At 32.4% G+C, this 20,581-nt stretch overlaps 3 protein-coding genes across 3 annotated transcripts; 2 read left to right on the top strand and 1 right to left on the bottom strand.

Annotated features, from left to right (window-relative positions):
• Nucleotides 1–480: 480 nt before the first annotated feature.
• On the bottom strand, nucleotides 481–3,618 carry LOC101210277 (monodehydroascorbate reductase, seedling isozyme-like; the record flags this gene model as incomplete). The annotated part of the gene is given in 10 exon segments (NM_001280754.1): nucleotides 481–979; nucleotides 1,092–1,232; nucleotides 1,309–1,434; nucleotides 1,744–1,862; nucleotides 1,976–2,195; nucleotides 2,289–2,407; nucleotides 2,501–2,581; nucleotides 2,706–2,757; nucleotides 3,250–3,321; nucleotides 3,561–3,618. Coding segments are annotated over 10 exon segments (1,305 nt in total). The 3' UTR covers nucleotides 481–655.
• Nucleotides 3,619–12,619: 9,001 nt separating this feature from the next.
• On the top strand, nucleotides 12,620–17,717 carry LOC101210027 (serine/threonine-protein kinase D6PKL1). The gene is made up of 3 exons (XM_004143260.3): nucleotides 12,620–12,842; nucleotides 13,827–15,778; nucleotides 16,676–17,717. Exons 2-3 carry the CDS (start codon nucleotides 14,022–14,024, stop codon nucleotides 17,520–17,522), a joined length of 2,604 nt encoding a protein of 867 aa, XP_004143308.1. The 5' UTR covers nucleotides 12,620–12,842; nucleotides 13,827–14,021; the 3' UTR covers nucleotides 17,523–17,717.
• A 476-nt stretch (nucleotides 17,718–18,193) lies between these two features.
• On the top strand, nucleotides 18,194–20,570 carry LOC101209779 (protein BUD31 homolog 2). Its single transcript, XM_004143259.3, has 4 exons — nucleotides 18,194–18,502; nucleotides 18,743–18,844; nucleotides 18,940–19,127; nucleotides 20,089–20,570. Exons 2-4 carry the CDS (start codon nucleotides 18,751–18,753, stop codon nucleotides 20,242–20,244), a joined length of 438 nt encoding a protein of 145 aa, XP_004143307.1. The 5' UTR covers nucleotides 18,194–18,502; nucleotides 18,743–18,750; the 3' UTR covers nucleotides 20,245–20,570.
• Nucleotides 20,571–20,581: the final 11 nt, after the last annotated feature.

Genomic DNA, 20,581 nt, shown 5'->3' with positions numbered 1-20,581 from the left:
GGTTTGTTTAGATTTTTGTTTCTGTAGAGACTTCAATACTACTTCTTAGTATGTAGCAATTAAACTTAAAAATTTATGTTTCACTTTTTAAAATTTGTATAGCTAGTCATAGACTTTCCTTTCGATTATATATGGTAACCAAAAATCGATCCTTCAATAACATAAAAGGTATTAAAAGGAATATGAATTTAAATGTAACTTCTATCCTTCACGATGATTATAGTTGATGGGTTATTGCATATGTTTCACTTTAGGGAAACTTTCTTTTATGCAGAGAAAGAAGGAACAGTAAACCGGCAAACAAGTTTGAAAAAATAAATATAGCAAAAATATCTTTAAAAATCGGGTGTAATATCTTGAGTTTTTAAAAAATGGAGACTTGCTTTGTGATATTATGCTATATTTTATAAATATTTCTTTAGTTTCTTCTTTTTTCTAACCCAAAGTTCATTTAAGCATATTCTTGTTCTCCCATAAAATCACGAAATCTTAAAGTAATACACTTTATTTGAAACACTTGATAAAACTTGTTTTCAGATTCAGCTCAACTTTCCAATAAATAACATACATGAAGTAATCATATATGAAATTAAAAGTTGATCAAATATTAAGTCCAAGCACTTGAATTTATTCAGTAAATGGTGAAATGTAACTTTTAAACCTTGGATGCAAAGGAGATGCCTTCTTTAAGGAGCAAATCTGAGTTCTCAACTGATGGTTGAATCCTAGCAACTTTGGCAATGGCCTTGTTTTCTTCAGGACTCCCACTCTCTAGGAAAGCTCCCACAACCTTCCCATCTTTGATCCAATATGACCCAAATTTGTGAGTAGCTGAATCAGGACTGTTGTCTCCAAATAAGACTGCGTCGCCAACATTATCCCCGTAAAACTGCCATGATAAATCAAAGGATCGAGAGTAGAAGTATGGAAGATAGTCATACTCCTCAATGGCTTTGCCCTCTTCACTCGCCTTGATGGCCTACCAATACCATAAAATGAAAAGGCTGTAAGGTTCTAAACAAAGAGCATTTTGACAAAATATTGCTACTTGTAATGTGCGTTTGAGATAGGAAGGGATAAAGTTTGCTCACCTTCACAGCTTGCTCTGCTGATTTGCGAGAATGGTCAACATGCTCAACTCTTCTCAGTTCATTGTAAAGCTTCAAAGGAAAAGTAGCCACATCGCCCACCGCGTATACATCAGGAACACTCGTCTTGAAGAATTCATCAGTCTTCAAGAAAAGAAAAGAACTAATGAGTAAATTGCATCAGTTGTAACTTGAAATCTATTTTGCTTGCTGCATTCACCTTAATGCCTCCTTTTTCTTCTACAATTTGACCCTTGAATAAGTTTGTCAGCGGCCGTGCACCAACACCAACAACAACAATGTCAGCTTCTAAGACCCTGCCATCTTTAAGTTTCACTTCCTTAACCTGAACAACGTTCAATAATGCATATGGCCTTAGTCACATTACAAATATTACAAATGCCTTTAACCAGGTGGGAGTTGGCAATGATGGTGCTTGTTAAATCACCTAGTGACCCAAAAATTTAAATTAATGGGTGAAGGGTGAAAGTAATTTCAATATTTTAGAATCTAACATTCCTCATTTGTGAGCTTAAAATACAAAAAAGACACAATTCAATATTCATTGGGGAGGAAAATGGAAAGAAAAAAGTTTAAGCGGATGGATGAAAGTAAATTTAATATTATATAATCTAACCGAGCTCTTAGGTCTTACCTCTCCATTAGTATCAACTGTGAAGCCTACAGCGACTGTTCCTTTAATGATTGTGATTCCTTTTTGTGCATAATAACCTTCATAGAAAGCAGCTATTTCTGGAGTGAATAGCCTAGGCACTGCAACAATAGAATTGATGGATATGTTAAAAGTTGAGAGCAGAGAGTATTGTCGTGGGAATTTAAGGCAAGCGGAAGAAAAGAAAAAACTGAATTGTAAGATATCTACTTACTGCACCATGGTTCAGGATAAACCATGCTGACATCAAAGTTGTTTATTCTCAACGCTGCACCAAGCTCAAGGCCTATGTATCCTCCTCCAACAACAACCACTTTTCCATTTTCCTTTGCTTTGATTGCTTCAACTAGCTGATCAGCATCATCAATTTCTCTCAAATAGAAAATGTTTTTGGCATCCGCTCCTTGAACTCCAAAGTCAGACAATTTAATAACCTTAAAGCAACAGGCATGTTAAAGTTAGATATATGGGAATCAAGGAGAAGGTAAATTAGACTGTTCTTGCAAAAAAGAAGGATGAATCCTCACAGTAGAACCAGTAGCAATAATCAAAGTTTGGTAGTTGTAAATTTTCCCATGAGCACTTCTGAGTCTCTTGGCAGGAAGATCTGCTTCAACAATTTCTGTACTGAGAATCAACTCGATCCCTGAGTGATAGGCTAGTTAGTCATTGAAACTATTCTGAATGAGGGAATTGCAACAATTAAATTATTAAATGATGAGAGAGGAAGTAAGATCACCTTTTTCCTTGTACCAATCAGGAAGCAACCTCTCCCCTCCACTTCCTACACATACATGGAACCCTGGTAATCTAGCAGGGGCTGCAAAACCAAGTAATTATGAGATGGAAACATTCACTCATTTGGAAAACCCATCCCCTGAACATTGAAGTGGAAGAAAGAACGACGATGGCATATGATTGAAGTTCAGCCGAAAGCAACTTACACTCGGGAAAGAGATAGGCTTTGCTAAGAGCTGGACGCTCATAAGGAGCAACCTGACAGTAGGAAAATATTCACATAAAAACCAAGGGGTTGAAAGTATTGATGTCAATGGCTATTGAAGAGATCTCATAATCGACGTTCTCTCGTTGTCAGCTGGTTTTGGTTTTAAGATAAAGCCTCGTATTTTCTAATATAGTATCATAAATCATGAATCCCAAAAAAGTACGTATTCGATCCAAACAATAAATTGAAATCTGACCCAATTATGGTGAACTTACAAAGACACCATGAAAAGGGTAGTGTTGAAAATCCCACTTCCTCGTAATTTTTATTAAGGTAAATGAGTTGTTAATCCTCTAATTATCAATTGTTTTTGAGACGAAAATCAATTTTGATCTAATGCTCAATTATTTACGTAATATCCTCCCTTTCAATGGAGGAAAGTTCTCGAGAGGTTTTTCATTAGATAAAGAATCATTTCCAATAAGCGATATTTGAAATTACAAAAGGCCTTGCTCAAGTATGATTGGGATGTGGAAACGTACCGCCTCCTTGGATATAATCGCCAATTCTCCTGGATTAAGTCCCTGTTTAACGAATTCCCTAGCTGCATATCCCTGTATTGCCACAAAATTCCCTAAGAATGCGATGAAGAAATGACGAATTGTATATAAGAAGATAAAGTTTTGGAATGACAGAGTTCAATCAAACATATTGTTTGATGGAATCCCTGAAATTATTTGGATTTTATACAATCCATTGTTCTATAACATCCCTGCATCATATTTGTTCGTTGAAATGAAAAGGCATAAATCAAGTAGTAAATTATAAATCCGAAGAAGAAGAGGACACTTACAGCGGCAACGCCACCACCAAGAATCACGTATTTGAAGGTCTCATCTGCCATGGCTAAATCAAAATTGAGAAGGAGCTAGCCTTTGGTGGAGAACGGGTTCGACATTTTATCCGGGGACGAAAATCAAAGATTGAATTTCAGCTTGACGTGGCACCCTCTTTGCCGTTCATCACTACCAACTAACCTACGTCACATTTTCCCATAATTGTGTATTTTAAGTATATATGCGTTGGATCACCACGTTTCATTTCTATAGTCCAATCACATTCCTATATGAAACCATTCATAACTTGATTGTATAACCACTTTAAATTTGAATAGAGTCGAATGGAAACATATGTTTGAATCCTATCTCTATCTTTAAACTATGATGTTTCATATATATAGTGTAGATCATACCTATATCACTTATTCGTTTAACTACCTTCATTTGAATAATTATATTAAAGCAAAGAATTTGATTTTTAACTCAAACATATATCTACTATAATTAGATGGTGATTTTCATTTCTATGATTTAGAGATCAATTTCTATGATTTAGAGATCAATGTGTTAAGATTATTGTATGAGCCAAGATTTGGAAGCAAATGCTACAAGGTTGGGATGGGAGTAAAGGGTGTAGGTGAAGAGAAATTAGTGTAAAGGGCCAATTTCAAGAAGAAAGCCCAAGTTTGAGCATTAGCCCATTTATAGGTTTACTAAGTATATAGCACTAAGATCCAAACAAATAGTTCCATTAGGGTAGACAAAAGAATCAAGAAAAGTTAGATTTGAGGGATTTTTTTTCTTTCTTTCTTTCTTTCTTTTTTTTAGTTGGATTTGAGGTCTAGTGATGTAAATGCATTAATAATAGAATTAGGGGTGACACAAAACTTAGAAACATTCCATTTAAAGTCATATTCCATCTCTAAAGAGGAAGAGTCAATGGGATTGAGATATGGACAAAATGAAGTGCAAAATTTGCCCACATTTTTTGGTGATGGCTCTCTAAATTATACCTAATAAATAATGGAACCCATTGTTTGTGGTTAGCATGCATGAACCCAATGTAATGCTATACATGTTCAATTTCTTTTAAACCAACTTAATATATTTTTCTCTTTTTTTTTCTATATGAATTTGTTAAAATATTATTTTGATTTCTTATATTTTGGATCTTGTTTCACACCTCTCCTAACTTTAATTTACAAGTTTTTAATATAATCTTAAACCGTAAGTTTAAAGTTAATTTTCATTGAATGTAGTAAAATCATAATAATAATAATTTATTTATATATATATGGCAAAGAATTAATGTTTAGAAAGATAAATATGTCCGTTTGAGTTACCATTTTTGTATGTAAAAACTAAAATTAAACAATTGTATAACTAAACGTAACACAACCCGTCATAAATTAAATTTAATGTATTATTATATTAATTATTCATCTAAACACTTAATTAATATTAGTTTACTACTGACAATAATGGAATAAATATAAGAAAATGGTAAAAAAAAATATAATGTTTGACCAAACATTTATCCAAAATAAATTTTGTGGTTTTATTTGGAGTATAAATAGTTGTTCATTCTTTTTATTTTTAAAAAAATTAATTAAATATTAATAATATTTTGGGTAATTTACCAAAATTGTAAAACTATTTACATTTCTTATAGAAAAAAAAAACTCATTGAGTCCATGGTTCCATTTTCATTTATGGTTTAGGGGTGTGTATCTTAATCAACATAGTATACCTTATTTCATACATTTATTTACATTGATTACTTTTCTCTTATTTATGTTATTTATTAGGTTAACTGAATAGCAACAATGAATTTAAGATAGACATAGATAACTATCTTTGTATGTCCTAGATAGATAAAAGTAAAAGAGTATCACCATCTATCATATATATATATAGAGATAGACCAGACTATGTATCCCAAATAGATAGTGATAGATATATAGTTTGAAAACAATTCAAATTTTGGCCAACACTATATAGTATGAGATAAGAAAGTGATATATCATTATCACCGTCTATTCTTGGATTGAGAATCACAAAAATTATGTATTTTGGAGTATTTCACACAATAAACTTGGACTTTTTTTGGTGAACTTCCCTCCCTTTTTTTTTTCAAAGTTGTTATATAAAAAACTTGGAGAGTAAACGGTGAGAAATGAAATGAAAGAGTGTAGTGTGTCATAAAGGCCAAAGAGTGGGCGATTAGTAATAGGGAGAGGCTGCACTAAATAATGAACTCTCTCTTCAAATAATATATGTAGTTTGGCACAGAGATAAATTTAAACAATCATATAATAAAAAGTGGCACAACATTATTTATTATTATTGTTGTTTATCAAAAGTTAGGAGAACATTGAAACTCAGAAAAAGAAACCACCAAATAAAAGGACCACTTACTTACCTCTTCATATCATTATTATATCATTCACATTCTTTCCTTTCATTTTGGATATTACTCATTTTGGGTCTTTCAACTTACAAATATTACCTAAATATTTTTGTATCCATTCTCCTCCTTTTAATTTGTCCTAATTTGTACACCATTCAACTATATATGGTGTAAATCTCCATCTCTATTCAAATTGTACTATAAACACATTTTCATAAAAACAAATTTTATTTTTCCTTACAGACAATTATTCATCAATGACTTAGACACATTACCTAAAGCATGTGTTTAATATAATATTAGTTGACAAAATAATAGTTAAATGAAATAATTCAAACCTAACCCCTAACTAGTCCCTCACTTTTTTTATATTAAAAGATTTAAATCATATACCTTCAATATCCTTCTATACTTTGGTCCCAAAATGTAAGAGACTAAAATGAGGACTAACACAAATGTTTTTTCAATAATAGAATTTAAACTTGGAGAGAAAGAGAGAGAGATGAGGTGATAGTGAGAGATATCCAATCCCATCCCTCTCTTTTTTGAAGCATTTTGTGACTTTAGAATATAGGGGGAAAGGTGACAAGTTTACAACCATCTCTTTCGTGGTGGGCATAACATGTGAAAGTGATGGTTTCATCTGCCTTATAATTATTGTACAATATCATATCTCCTTCTATATATGTGTGTGTATATAATGTATGCCCCCCTTTTTTTTATCTATGAATTTTCTTTTTTCCCTTTTCCCTTTCTAATTTTCCCATGGCTACACTTACTGACTGAGATTTGGGATGGTCCTTGCAAAAGATCAATAGTACTTCTCCTCCTCCTTTGAAAAAAAATTAATTACTGATTAGGTCAGGGGACGTGCATACTTCAAATTATTTTTCTTTTAATTTTAACAAACTCCATGTTACGATACTAACGCAACTTATCTAGTAATTATTTACGAAAAATCAACCCCTTCTTATAATAGAAAATTAAACATTTAGACATTAAATTTTAGGTTGTATATCTACAGTTTTCGTAATTTAAAAAGCTCATAAATACTAATTTTATTAATGATCAAACCAAGGCTTTCCCGTCCATTTAAATTGTGTTTTAAAAGAAGAAACAATATGGGATGTTTTGTATGAAAATATGCATATTGAGAATAAAAGACAAGGGTTGGATTCTATAAAGGGAATCGTGATATAGCAATTAAAATAAGATTGAGGTATTGGTAATTATGGAAGTGCATACCTAACGTTAATAAATACAAAATTATATAATTGTGGGTATGTGTGTTTATAAAGTGTGGTTCACGTAACATATATTAATGAGGCTATACGATAATATCTTTGTGTTAAATGTTATTAATAAAAAACTCACCTACCCTAATCCGAAGAATAAATTGAAAATTACTTTTCCCTTGGTTTCCAAGAAAATAATGAGACCCAAATTCTCCCTCTCTTCTCATTCTCAACCAACCATCTTATAATAATTTTATCCAAATTAATTTGGTTTCTTCTTCCACTTTACCCTCCTCCATATTTATCAATTATCAAGATAAACAGTATTATTAATTTTGTAGGATTTTTTTTTTTTACCAACATTTATTATTATTTAGTGCACACGATTTAAAATTCATAAGAGTGAGTTAAGTTCAATAATTTTTTGTTTTTATTTAATGGCAACTAATTTAAAATATCTTATAAAATGTTAAATATCTTATAAAATTGAATGGTTAATTAAGGATGAAATATATATTAAATATGAGTTTCAATACTAATAAACCTCTATATATATTATGAGAAATAATAGAGTTATATTTAAGATAAATAAAATAAGAGAAAGAAAAAGAAATAAAGAAATTGAAGGTAGAATTGGGGGAGAGGAAGGGAACAAAAAGGGGAGGGGGAAAAGAGACCCAACGACCATAAAAAGATTAATAAATGCATTGAATTCGGCGCCAATTCGAAAAATAAAAATAAGAGAAGAAATAGAGGAAATAAGGAGACAGCAATAAAAGAGGAAGAAGCCAAAAGTGGTCAGAAACCAATATGTTTTTGTGAGTGACACTTTCATTATTATTATTTCTCTCATTTTAATTCATTTTATCATACTCTCTCTTAACTTTCTTTGTAATTTTATCATTATCTTCTTCTTCTTCTTTATTCTCTCTTCATTCCCATTATTCCTCTCTTTTTTTTTTTCCCTCTCCAAATTGGATCCAATGCTTCATTTCATTTCACACTCAAACTATATAATACCCAATATATACTCCCCCACACCATCAACTATTTATTAAAATACCATCTTTATATATTCTCTCATTCTCGTGGACACACATTGTTTTTAATATAATATATGTCATGCTATTCGATTCTCACACACTATTGCAAAGTAATAATGACAGTGACAACCTCCTAAAAAAATGACTAGCTCTAAACTCTATAAAATAAGTCCATGACTTTAATTTTAAATTCTTACCGATGGAAAGATTTAAACTTGAATGTGTGTCAACTTAAGTTCTATTTTATATGTTATTTAGTTTGATAAAAAAAATATTATGAAAAAAAGAAAAAACATTCTTATAATTGTGAGATTGAATGAGAGAATTTACTTAAAGTGTAATCATTTACATACTAATCTAGTTTGAAAGAGCAGTATCGTAATTAGAAGGAAGGACAAAATTTGGTGGAATTGTAATGATAATCTTTCTTATAGTGGATTGTTTTTTATAATCTAGCTTATGTATTATTCACTATCACTTAGTATATGTTTGCGGGTGTTCTTAAAAAGAGTTAAAAATCATTTTATGTTACAATATTCAACTTGAAACATACACTTTAACTAATAAATTTTAAAATATTTTAATATTTAATTTTATACTTTCAAAATCATCAAAATTAGTTTTGAACGATCGAAAGCATGCTGAATAAGGACGTTGAAGTAGAAAAAAATCGATGACATGTATAAAAACTAACCAAGTTTCCCATATTATTTTGATTGTGTTTGTTTGACCTAATTCACACTCTTTGATATGCATAAATTACTTTGATTTGTGATCAATTTGTAAATACGGACTTTTATTTTTTGTGAATTTCATTTTTCTTCAATGGAATCCCAAGATCCTATACATATATATATATATATATATATATATATATTACAAAAATAATAAATAATGCCTCCAAGAGACAGCAAGCATATGTGGTGCTTACAATGTCATATGTGTATATAGTAGATTTGAATAAAAATGAATTTTCAATAAAAATAGGAAAAAGGCATAATAATAATAAATTAGGGCAAAAAAGAAAAAGAAAAGAAAAGGTTGCAAGTAGCAAACAAGAGTCCAATTTCTATTACATCCCATCTGCCAACTTCTGACTGTAGGACAAACTATTTAACAGTCTCCATTTTAACCCAATTCATTTTTCTTATTATTACTTAATATTTCTTTTCTCTCTAACCTTTTTCTCTGCCTTTTCACTCACCATCTTCTCTTTTAATTTACTGTTTTCTTTTCATTTTTCCCCACAATTTTTCATGTTCATGAGGTACATTTTTACTTCCATTACAAACTAACTTAAGATGACCGACCCATTATATTTCTTTATACCAGATGTGAATCATACACAGAAGTTTGAAATTTGAAAAGTGAAGTGTTACATCATCCTGATGGATGTGAATTACAATAATCGTTGTGTTTGAATAATCCATAAATTCTTTAAAACCAAATAAATAATGAAATTCATAACTACACTATTACACCGATCTCCGACGTGTTTTAAGTTTATATTGAATAGAGTGTCCTCTACTTGATTTAATCTAAGAGGCAGTGAGTAATGTCTGTGGCCTTTTTAACATAAATTAAGTAAATGTTCACGTTGGTATATGAATAGTCCTATTTATATTATATCATTATGATATTTGTAAACTGTTAAATTGTTCGTGTGGAATTGTCTAAATAAACTGTTCCTCAAAACACATATATATTTATCCAGACACCATCTTCAATCCCTCTAAGTAGTTTGCATAGAAAAAGGAAAGAAACTCATAAAAAAGAGAAATAAATAATAAAAGAAAAAGTGTCTGTTTTTTTTTTTAATTTAGAAAATACATTATTTACGATTTAGGATTATTTGCATTTTAATTTTGATCTCTCAAATAATGGTTGGGCACATGACATATTATAAGGTACCGTTTTATCTTGTCTTCTTTACAATTTTGCATCCATTTATAGCTATTTGGGGGGTGGTCATTGAAAGGGATAATGAAACTTAGCCTTTTAATTCCCACTACAATTGTTACACCTTATTTAGCAATACTAATAGTAATTGAAACATTCTAATAAAGTCATGATACGGATTTCAATTCTTATAAATATAACATAAAAAATATCAGAACATTAATAACTTTTTTTTTTGTGATAATTATAATGAATAATAATTTTTAAAATAATAATATAACAATATTTTAAAAAAATTACAAATACATAAAAGTGTGATTTAATCTATGATATATTTGTGATAAACTCTAACAAATTTTACTATCTTTATTATTTTTATTTTTTAATGATACTATATATATTAATACTTTGAATTTAATTATTATATTTAAACGGTCACAAATTTCTAGAAAATAATAATTCAGTTAAGTTATTAGTATGGTTATTAGCATTTATATTCATAATATTTGATTAAACATATTATACTTTTGTAAATGTTGTATGGGTCTTTATAAAATACTATAAATAAAAATAAAAATTTAATATTGAGATGTCCCACCAATTTAATTTACACATGTATCGACATGTCGACAAATTCTTTTCATCCTATGGGTTATAGGAATTTGAGAGATAGTATCTATATATATAGGTGTTGAATCTTTGACAAAGCTTGTTACATAAAGAGATGTTAGGTAAGGTAAAGAAAGTCCTTGTTTATACTTATGAACAAGATGTTTTACCTCTAGCTATTATTTAAGGTTCGATATAAGTAATATCTACAAGTTTATATTATCATGATACACTATAGAAGTAGTTTTTCTAGCACAATAGGTGTAGATAGAACGGTTTGAACCAATTTAGATAATTGAATACATGTATGTTAGTATTTAATAAAAAATATATGACACTGTGAACTCTTATAGAATTGATTTTGATGATTTATTATGAGTGTTTTTACATCTGAAAGTTAGTTGAGAAATAAATTAAATGATCGACAATATCATAAATTCAAATTAATCTTGAGTAACAATCTTCTAAAAAAATGTTATTATCGATCAAACACAACCTATATGGACAATGTAACATGTAAGAAATAATGTATTGATGTTTTTCAAATAAAATCGGAAAGAAGGCTTAAGTTATTAAGTTAAATAACTCGTGAAATTTTAGAGGTTTAATTAATTAATTTTTCAAATAGTACATAAGATAATGGACCTTATTTCATTGTCCATTATTATTATTTTTCAAAAAGTATCATTTAAAAATAATATGGTCACATGCATTTCCAAACATACCATCAATATATATTATATAAAACAAAGTGTGGTTAGTGATTAACAATGCAATTTGGAAAAAAGTCAATCTACATTATTGAACATATATATCATAGAAGGACAAGCACAAAAATATCATATGTTTACATTAAGGTCTAAAATTTTACTTTAGGAAACCTTCAATTTTAAGATATTGATAGGATTAAAATATTATTGCCAACTATTACTTCACATTACTATTTTAAAATTCAACCACTCCACTTTTTTAATTAGATTTTCTTTTCTTAATATCAAACATAACTATCTTTTAGATTTACAAAGAATAAAGATTGATAATTATTACGAGACAAACAAATTATTATCAATAAAAATGGGTAATAATTTATTCTCGTAGATAATTTATATTCCATTTTCCTTGTAGAAATTTATTAATGTTTAAATTTAAGATTTTGGTATATTTTGATGGTTGATTTTCTACGGTAGATTTTGCTAATTTTTACACAGATCATGAAAACTTAAATATCTCCAAAAACAACGATAATAAACACAACCAAAATCAAATTAAATTAAACAAATGAGATTCTCCTTTTTTCATAAATTTCCTTTTCATATACTTAAATCAGCCTTGGAAATTTGTTGTCTTATTTAATGTTTTGTGATTGGAAAGCTATTTTTCTCTCTCACAGTTATTATTAAGCTTAAATCCCATATTTGTACCATTTTCAAAACTTTAAATTTATTTTGTTAATATTATTTTTGGTACAACTATGGTAAAGATGAAATATCACACATTTAAAGTAGAGAAATGATATATTCTGAATGTGATTGAATTAATTTGATTTTGTCAACTTTTAGCTAGTTAAATTGTATGGTAGTGAATGAGAATTCAATCTTAGCAGCGTAGTACACTTTTGACCTTACCATTACTGTATCATTAATTTATTAGAATTGAAATAAAGATAAGTTTGGGAATGATTATATATTATATATATATATATATTTTTTTTTTGAAAGTGTGAAAAAATTAAAATAGTGGGAAAGATGATTTTTTTTAAAAAAGGAAATTAATTGGGAAAGTCAGATTGATTAAATTGATGTGTTGCATTAAACCCACTGCTCATAAGCTGCCAAAGTGGGGCCTTTATCTCTCTCCTAAATAATCAGACTCAGAGGCAGTATCCCATTTTCTGAAGAGAAAGATACTATTTTTACTCTCTCTCTCTCTCTAAACCTCCCCCTTCTCTTCTCTTCTTCTTCCTCTTCCTCTTCCTCTTCCTCTTTTCTTCTCTCCGCCCACCGCTCCGCCCTTCTAAACTAGGTTTTCCCTCTGATCTCTCTTCCATTTTCCCCAAATCCATTGCATTCCCCCTCCTTTTCACTTCACTTCATATCTCAGGTAAATCCTCTATCTGATCTCACTCTCTTTCCCTTTTGATTTTGATCCTCTCTTCAGTTCTTTTTATGTCTTTTTCCTATCCCACCTCTCTTTTACACCTCCTGCTCCCGGATTTTGAGGTTTTTGTTACCTTTACGCTGTTTTTCTTCAATCCCATTTCCCTGCTTTTCCTTTGTTGTTGAGTTCTTTTGGCTTTTTTTTGGATATTCTAGAATGTCATTTGAAGTGGAATGCTGTTTTACTGTGAAATCTTAGATGTGGGTGTAAATATTGAGATGGGTTTCTAGTGGTTTGAAGTTACACTGATGGGTTTGTGTTTTCTTCGATCCAGTCGTTTTTTTAAAGTTTTTTTTTTTTTTGGTAGCTGGAGCTGGAACTCTTCTTGATGGTTCTAAATCTTGAGCTTGTTTGTGAATGTGTCTTGACCGTTTGTTGGATGATTTAAGTATCTTTTGGGGCTAGTGATATATTGGAACCAATTGATTTTTATTATTACTCAATCTGCTGTTATTTGTACTGTAGTTATTTCTTATCTCTTCATGTTTTTCTCTGAGATTTATCACTCGGGGTTTATTTTTTTTATTTTTTATTTTGGGACTTTTGATGTGTGGAGCAGCATATTGAGTTCTTTTCAACCATTGGGATATCAGGAGTAACTGCCAACACTGGTGGTTTCTTTTGTGTACTTGAATAAATTTTTAAATAACAGTTTGGGAAATCATCATACCTGCATATGTCTTTGTTTATGAAAATGACATCAAACTTTCACATGGCTTGTTAATTTTGACAATTATGCTGTTTCCAAATGTGACAACAGCAACAATAATGATAATAGCAGAAATGACAACATTAGTAAGACAGGTAACCTTGATTAGCGATGCACATTTGGGTTAAACTGTTGAGCTCTTAGGGTATCTTACATATATCTTCAACTAACTCATATCTTGAACATTTTTATGATGATTTCATATTTGAATGTTGCAGGTTATGGCTAGTAGAAGAGTGGGTATTCAATGTTTTAGTGATGCAAAAAATAGTTCAAGAGTATGAGAGTTTGGTTTTCATACTTTTTAGTCCTTTGTATCATGTTGGAAAGGGATTAGCATTGTGGATCAATAAACCACAGAATTGCTAAGTTCTGAGGAGCCTAAGGGCTTTAGTATAAGGACGAAGGTAGTAATGGGATCTGGTACTTGTGAGATTGTTGAAGCAAGTGAAGAAATCAAACCTGTTCAAAGTAAGAGTGGATCTCGTCATTCAGATTTTGTATCAGACAAAGATCGAAGACTTTCTGCATTGAAAATTGGATTCAAGGGATCTCTAGAGGATGATATCAATCAGCTTTTTGAGTCAATTAGTATTAAAAATGCATCCAAGAGTTTAGGTCATTCGCAAGTAGATGTAAACACACTGAGAAAAAGTACACTAAAGAAGCCAATAACTGTTGGCATACCGCGCTCGCCAGGTATTGGTACTTCTGATTCTGGTAGTCTGAAGCAAGCACTTAGGGAACTATGCCTTTCAAAGGCATCTGAAATGGCTGCTACGAAGAGATCATCAAAACTGTCTAGCTCTTCAAGAATTTCAGAAGCTGGGCGGATCAAGACATTGTACAATTCAGTCATGGTTGAAGCCACCGAGTCAGGCTCTTCTTCAGATAATGGTAAAGGGGGACGTGTGGTTGAAATATCCCTGGTTCCAGAGGAAAAGAAATTGATCTTTGAAAAGAGACTTGAGCATGTCCGGGCATCTGCTGTTAAATCACCGGGTGCTAGTGCTCATTCTTCTCAGTTGCCCGTCGCGAAAACACAAAAACATATTGAGGTTGCTACTGTGGAATCAAACATCAAACCCACTTTGCCAAAGAAAGTTGGATCCCAAACATTAAAAGCAGAGCTGGAGAAGGAAGAGGAGTCCATTACTCCACCATCTATATCTTCTTGCACAATTGGCAAAGTTTTGGAGAAGGAGAAGAAAATTCTTGCAGGAAGTAGGGTAGCAAATAAAGTGACATCATCTAAGGCAGGACGCAAAGGTAGGTTGCAAACTGCATCTTCATCTAAGTTGGGTAGTGGAAATAAGGTAACCAAGTTATCTAGAAGTGCCTCCCGTTCTGTTAAACCAGTTATTAGGAACAAGGGGCTGGCTAAGAAGAAAGTCAAACAGGATTTGAGTTCTCCAACATGTAGTTCAAGCACATACAATGCAGTCAATGGGGATAATGATCCCAGTAAAAAGAAGTTAATATGCGAGAGGTGTCACTGTGCATTGAATAGTGCAGCTAAAGACTCCAAGAAAGGCTCTGCATCTCAGTTTAGTGCTTTTAGTAGTGATGTAAACATAACCAATCCAAAATCTGGTGGTAACAAAACAGGAATCAATGTGGATAGCAAGGCGTCTGATGTTAAAGTAAAAAGAAATGCAAGGGTACGAGATAAGGGTGAATTTTCGCAAAGCTCAAAAAGTAGTCAAGGTGAGTACAGTAGTAGTACGACGAGTATTATAAGTGATGATAGCAATGGGCATGGATCAAGTACTGGTAACAGACCTCATATGTCAAAAGATTTTAGGTGGGAAGCCATACGCAATGCACAATTGCAGCATGGGGTCCTTAGCTTGCGGCATTTTAATCTTCTAAAGAAGCTTGGTTGTGGGGACATTGGAACAGTGTATCTTGCCGAGCTAACTGACACTCAGTGCCTATTTGCCATTAAGGTCATGGACAACGAGTTTCTAGCAAGACGGAAGAAAATGCCTAGAGCACAAACTGAGAGAGAAATACTGAGAATGCTAGATCATCCATTCCTCCCTACACTTTATGTTCAGTTTACTACAGATAATCTATCATGTCTCGTCATGGAGTATTGTCCTGGAGGAGATCTTCATGTTCTGCGGCAGAAGCAGCTAGGGAGAGTTTTTCCTGAACCCGCAGCAAGGTAAAATTATAAGCCTGAGTTCACCTTCTGCATCTTGTTTGCCAACATTAAGTAGACATAAAAAGCTCCAAACAGCACAAGTAAAATACATAAATTTGAGGCAGATGCTATAAACTCATCCTTCACTTGTCTGCATATTACAATAATTTTCTTCGCCAATCTGGAATATCTTTTTCACATCGATGACTGGTCACTGAATTTGGCCGGTGGAAACAGTTAATATGGTATTGATCTTCTGTTATGAACATACAGCCACAAGCTAATAAATCTCCTATTTATTTGCTTTTCTAACTCATGAACTCTTTATTTTTCATACCATTCAATTGTTCAACTACAAGTCTATAAGTTATGTAGACCGTAAACATGCAAGTTGAAGTTTCTTTGATCTAATTGATATACTCTCTTGCGGGTAATAGATCATTCCACCGCCACTGAAAGAAAACTACTAGTTTTCTTGCCTTCAATCATACATGCATTGAATTTATATACGTCACCGAACTTCTAGACTCTCAACACCCGCTAATGGTATGCCATTGTTAGTGACTTCTACTTGTCAATAACTTGCCATAGTAATGGAGGTCAATTCTTGTAAACGAAGACAAAAATAAGATATCAGCTGAGATCTTGTCTCTAATTGACAATGAATCCATGAAAATTGGAATATGTTTGAGCCTTTTCATGCTTACAAGACTTGCTTTGGTAGAGCTTGATTTCTAATTAATGTTTAGTTGTTCAGTAGGCAAGCTTTATGATGTCCGTATTTACTTATTCTTTCTATTGTTTGTAGTGTCTAAATTTTAACTTGATGAATCTTGTATCTGGTTGTGATCAAGCAGTCGTACATTTCCTGTATAAATCTTTTTCTAAAACTAATCCTCTATTTCATTATGCATGCAGATTTTATGTTGCTGAGGTTCTGCTTGCTTTGGAGTACTTACACATGCTTGGAGTTATTTATCGAGACTTGAAACCGGAGAACATTCTTGTCAGGGAAGATGGTCACATAATGCTTACCGACTTTGACCTTTCGCTTAGGTGCACGGTCAATCCAACACTCCTGAAGTCGTCTTCCTTCAATGCAGACTTGGTGAAAACATCAGGTCCCTGTACAGATTCTAGTTGTGCTGAACCATTTTGCATTGAACCATCATGTCAAGTCCCATGCTTCAGCCCCAGGTTTCTACCTGCTGCTGCTAAAACAAGGAAGTCAAAACCTGACCTCACAACACAGATCAGGTCGTTACCCCAACTCGTTGCCGAACCCACTGATGCACGTTCGAATTCCTTTGTTGGCACTCACGAATATTTGGCTCCTGAGATCATTAAAGGAGAGGGTCATGGAGCTGCAGTTGATTGGTGGACGTTTGGTGTTTTTCTCTACGAGCTTCTGTATGGCAGAACCCCTTTCAAGGGTTCCAACAATGATGAAACATTGTCCAATGTAATAATGCAAGGCCTCAGTTTTCCCGACACCCCAATCGTTAGTTTCCAAGCAAGGGATCTTATCCGAGGACTGTTGGTAAAAGAACCCGAAAATCGTTTCGGGACAGAGAAAGGAGCTGCGGAAATCAAACAGCACCCCTTCTTCGAGGGGCTAAACTGGGCATTAATCCGGTGTGCAGTTCCTCCAGAACTTCCAGATTTATGTGATGTGGACATTACAAGTATGATTGCTCAACAAAACAAATTCAGGTATTTGGAAAGTAAGTCCACTGGAGAACACCTTGAGTTTGAATTGTTTTAGGAGAAAAAGAAATCATCAACCTTGGGTAGAAGAGACTTTGCCAAGTTAGGTATTAGCCTTTATTTTATTCCAACATCTTCCTCCTTGCTGTAATTAATATTGTAGCGTATAATGTAAATTTAGTCTGAGAATATTTGTATCCAAGGCTTTACCATTTTCATGGCATCAAAGATCTCTCGAGTTCAATTTAATGTATCATAAGATGAACAACCCAAAACAAGTTTTTCAGATCACAAATCCTTTTTCCTTCACGTAAGTGGTAATGAAGACATTATATTTATTTAACATTTTTCAAATTTCAAAAAATTTACTAAACACAATTTAAAATTAGAACAGATCAAACGATATACGAAAATGAAAGTCGTTGATACTTTATATTTTACTAAATTTGACATTTGAGTTTTGGTAATTTGAATTATTTCACATTTGTTATTAATATTTATGACTTAATACAATTATCTCATTAAAGTTATTGTACTTTGATCAAATTTAATAATTAGTTACTTACTGTAGTCAATTGAATGAAAAGAAGAATGATGTGACATTTTAATAGTTTGGCACATCAATGTTAACATTATAATAGTATAGAATATTTTAATAATTTTATCATATTTGTAATTTTTAAAATAAAATTTGAATTTATTTATTTGTTGTTATTGAGTTATTGGAAGTTAAAATTAAAATATCTGAAATTCCGATGAAGCGGCGGCTCCCCTGTTTTTAGATCTGAAACCGCTCTCCTTCTCCACCCTTCCTCTCTCCGATTCTCATTTCTTCTTTCACTAATCTCTCACAATTTCATTTAACTTTGCTTCGATTTCAATTTTCCACTTCAACTTTCTGCGGAGAATTGAATCAAACAACCATCTTTTTTAACTTTCTTTCCTTTCAATCTCTTTTACCTACTGTCCCACCCGCTCTCTCTCGCCTTCAAGTTCTTCCTGTATCTTCATTCACCCGCCCTCAAGGAAATTTTCCAGGTAAATTCTCTATCTTCGTCTCGTTGGTTCACTCCCTTTCCCTTAGGGTTTCTGGGCTTTTTGCCTTTTGGGGATTCTGTACGATAATGTGCTTGAACGATATAGAAAGAGGATAGAAACACGAAAAAGAGAGCCCGAGTTAAGTATTAGCTGGACAAAATCTCTAAATGCTTGTCTTGTTGATTTAATGACTGGGATAATTTTGAACTTGGTCGTTTCGTTTTATTATCAAATTTGCAGGCAAAAAAATGCCCAAGATTAAGACGAACCGTGTCAAGTATCCGGAGGGATGGGAGCTAATTGAACCAACACTCCGAGAGTTGCAAGCTAAGATGAGAGAAGGTATTATCTCTATCGTTTTTTATTATCCAATAATTTCGTTTCTCTTCACTAGGGTTTATGACTTTGATGTTGATTTACTCTTTTGTTGACTGCAGCTGAGAATGACCCACATGATGGTAAGAGAAAGTGCGAGACTTTATGGCCTATATTCAAAATAGCACATCAGAAAAGCCGCTATATCTTTGATCTTTATCATCGAAGGAAGGAAATATCTAAGGAATTATTTGAGTTCTGTTTGGACCAAGGCTATGCTGATCGTAACTTAATTGCAAAATGGAAGAAGGTTTGTTTTTCCCTCTCTTACATTATCTAGTTCTGAGTAGTTGTTCATGCTGTGATCCTTTCAAAGTGAGAATTAAATGTGGCTCCTTGTATTTTTTTGCTCATTTTGTATTGGTATTCCAACCTACAAACATTCTATTTTGTGTCTTACCTCTGCCTTAGAAAATCGTTTAGTCATTCTGATTGTTTTTCTCATAAATTGATGAACAAAAGCTTGACATGATATGCATTTTGCTCATTTGCTTACTAGTTTGTGGCTTACATAGGCTAAGTATTTGAAATTGCTTACAGGGATGAAGTTGGTTGGTTTCTTTATTAAAAAAATGTTACGTAGTGGTTGTAGATAGGCAAGTATGAAGCAACCAAATAACGAAAAATTATTTCAAGTTAGATAAGTTGTTTTAGAAGTTTTAAGATTCGTGGAGTTGCATTAGCCTTCTAGAATATAACAAAAAAACATGGGGGGTTCTTTTTATGGAACTTTTTGATAAAATAGGCATCCTAGCCACAACCTTATTTGAATAGGATCCTACCTTACTTGAACAGGATCTAGTTTATAGGTTGTACAACCATGTTCTTTGAGTTTTAAAGAACTAGGCATTACCCTGGCGAAAAATTTGAAAAACGAGGGGCCCTTTCTTCATTTATTGAGACAGATAGAGGCAAGTACACAGTACAGAAAGAAAGCAAGGCACACAGCACTACACCTACGTGTCTTTATAATAAAGAAGAGTTGGGATGAATGTACATATTCAACTGTTTACATGATTTTGAATGGACTAATATCAGGATTCTCGTATTACGCATTGTGGGTAATATAATTTGCCATTTCAAATTTCCAATAGAAGGCATGGATTGTAATTTGAATATGTTTCTCCCCAATGTTTCGACTTGTAAGGTTGCACTGTTCCTGCCTTGAATGTGTTCAATTCTAGTTTTATTTAACTGCTACTGTTGTGCAGCCTGGTTATGAACGTTTGTGCTGTCTAAGATGCATGCAACCTCGAGATCACAACTTTGCGACAACATGCGTGTGCCGGGTTCCCAAGCACTTGAGGGAGGAGAAAGTTATTGAGTGTGTGCACTGTGGTTGCAGGGGCTGTGCAAGTGGAGATTGATATTCTTCTCTCTGATTACAACTACAGACGCTTGGATGCTATGTTCATACGCTTGGGTTGTAATTTGGTAAAAGCTCAAATTCTAACATTTGCACTAGAAACTTACTCTGTTCATACTCATTAGTCATCGAGTTGCCGTTAACTGGGAAAAGATGATAGTTCGTATAGAAATATTCATTTCCCCTTGGGCATGAATTGTGACATAGCAGAAGGCAAAATTTTCTTGCATCAGCAATCTGGTTTTGCTTTTACTGAACCATTGTAGCTTTACAGTATATGTTATAATTTCCTGAAAACTATTTAGATCGACTTTCTTCCCGACTTCATTTTTACTATT

This window comes from Cucumis sativus, chromosome 6, assembly GCF_000004075.3.
Source record: "Cucumis sativus cultivar 9930 chromosome 6, Cucumber_9930_V3, whole genome shotgun sequence".
Taxonomy (NCBI): domain Eukaryota; kingdom Viridiplantae; phylum Streptophyta; class Magnoliopsida; order Cucurbitales; family Cucurbitaceae; genus Cucumis; species Cucumis sativus.
Note: the sequence above shows the minus strand (reverse complement) of the source record. Positions and strands in the feature narration are given on the sequence as shown.

Coding starts and splice junctions, on each gene's coding strand:
- LOC101210027 (XM_004143260.3), top strand. CDS start 14,022: ATGGGATCTGGTACTTGTGAGATTGTTGAAGCAAGTGAAGAAATCAAA. Junction 15,779..16,675: donor TTTCCTGAACCCGCAGCAAG/GTAAAATTATAA, acceptor TTATGCATGCAG/ATTTTATGTTGCTGAGGTTC.
- LOC101209779 (XM_004143259.3), top strand. CDS start 18,751: ATGCCCAAGATTAAGACGAACCGTGTCAAGTATCCGGAGGGATGGGAG. Junction 18,845..18,939: donor GCAAGCTAAGATGAGAGAAG/GTATTATCTCTA, acceptor TGTTGACTGCAG/CTGAGAATGACCCACATGAT. Junction 19,128..20,088: donor TAATTGCAAAATGGAAGAAG/GTTTGTTTTTCC, acceptor ACTGTTGTGCAG/CCTGGTTATGAACGTTTGTG.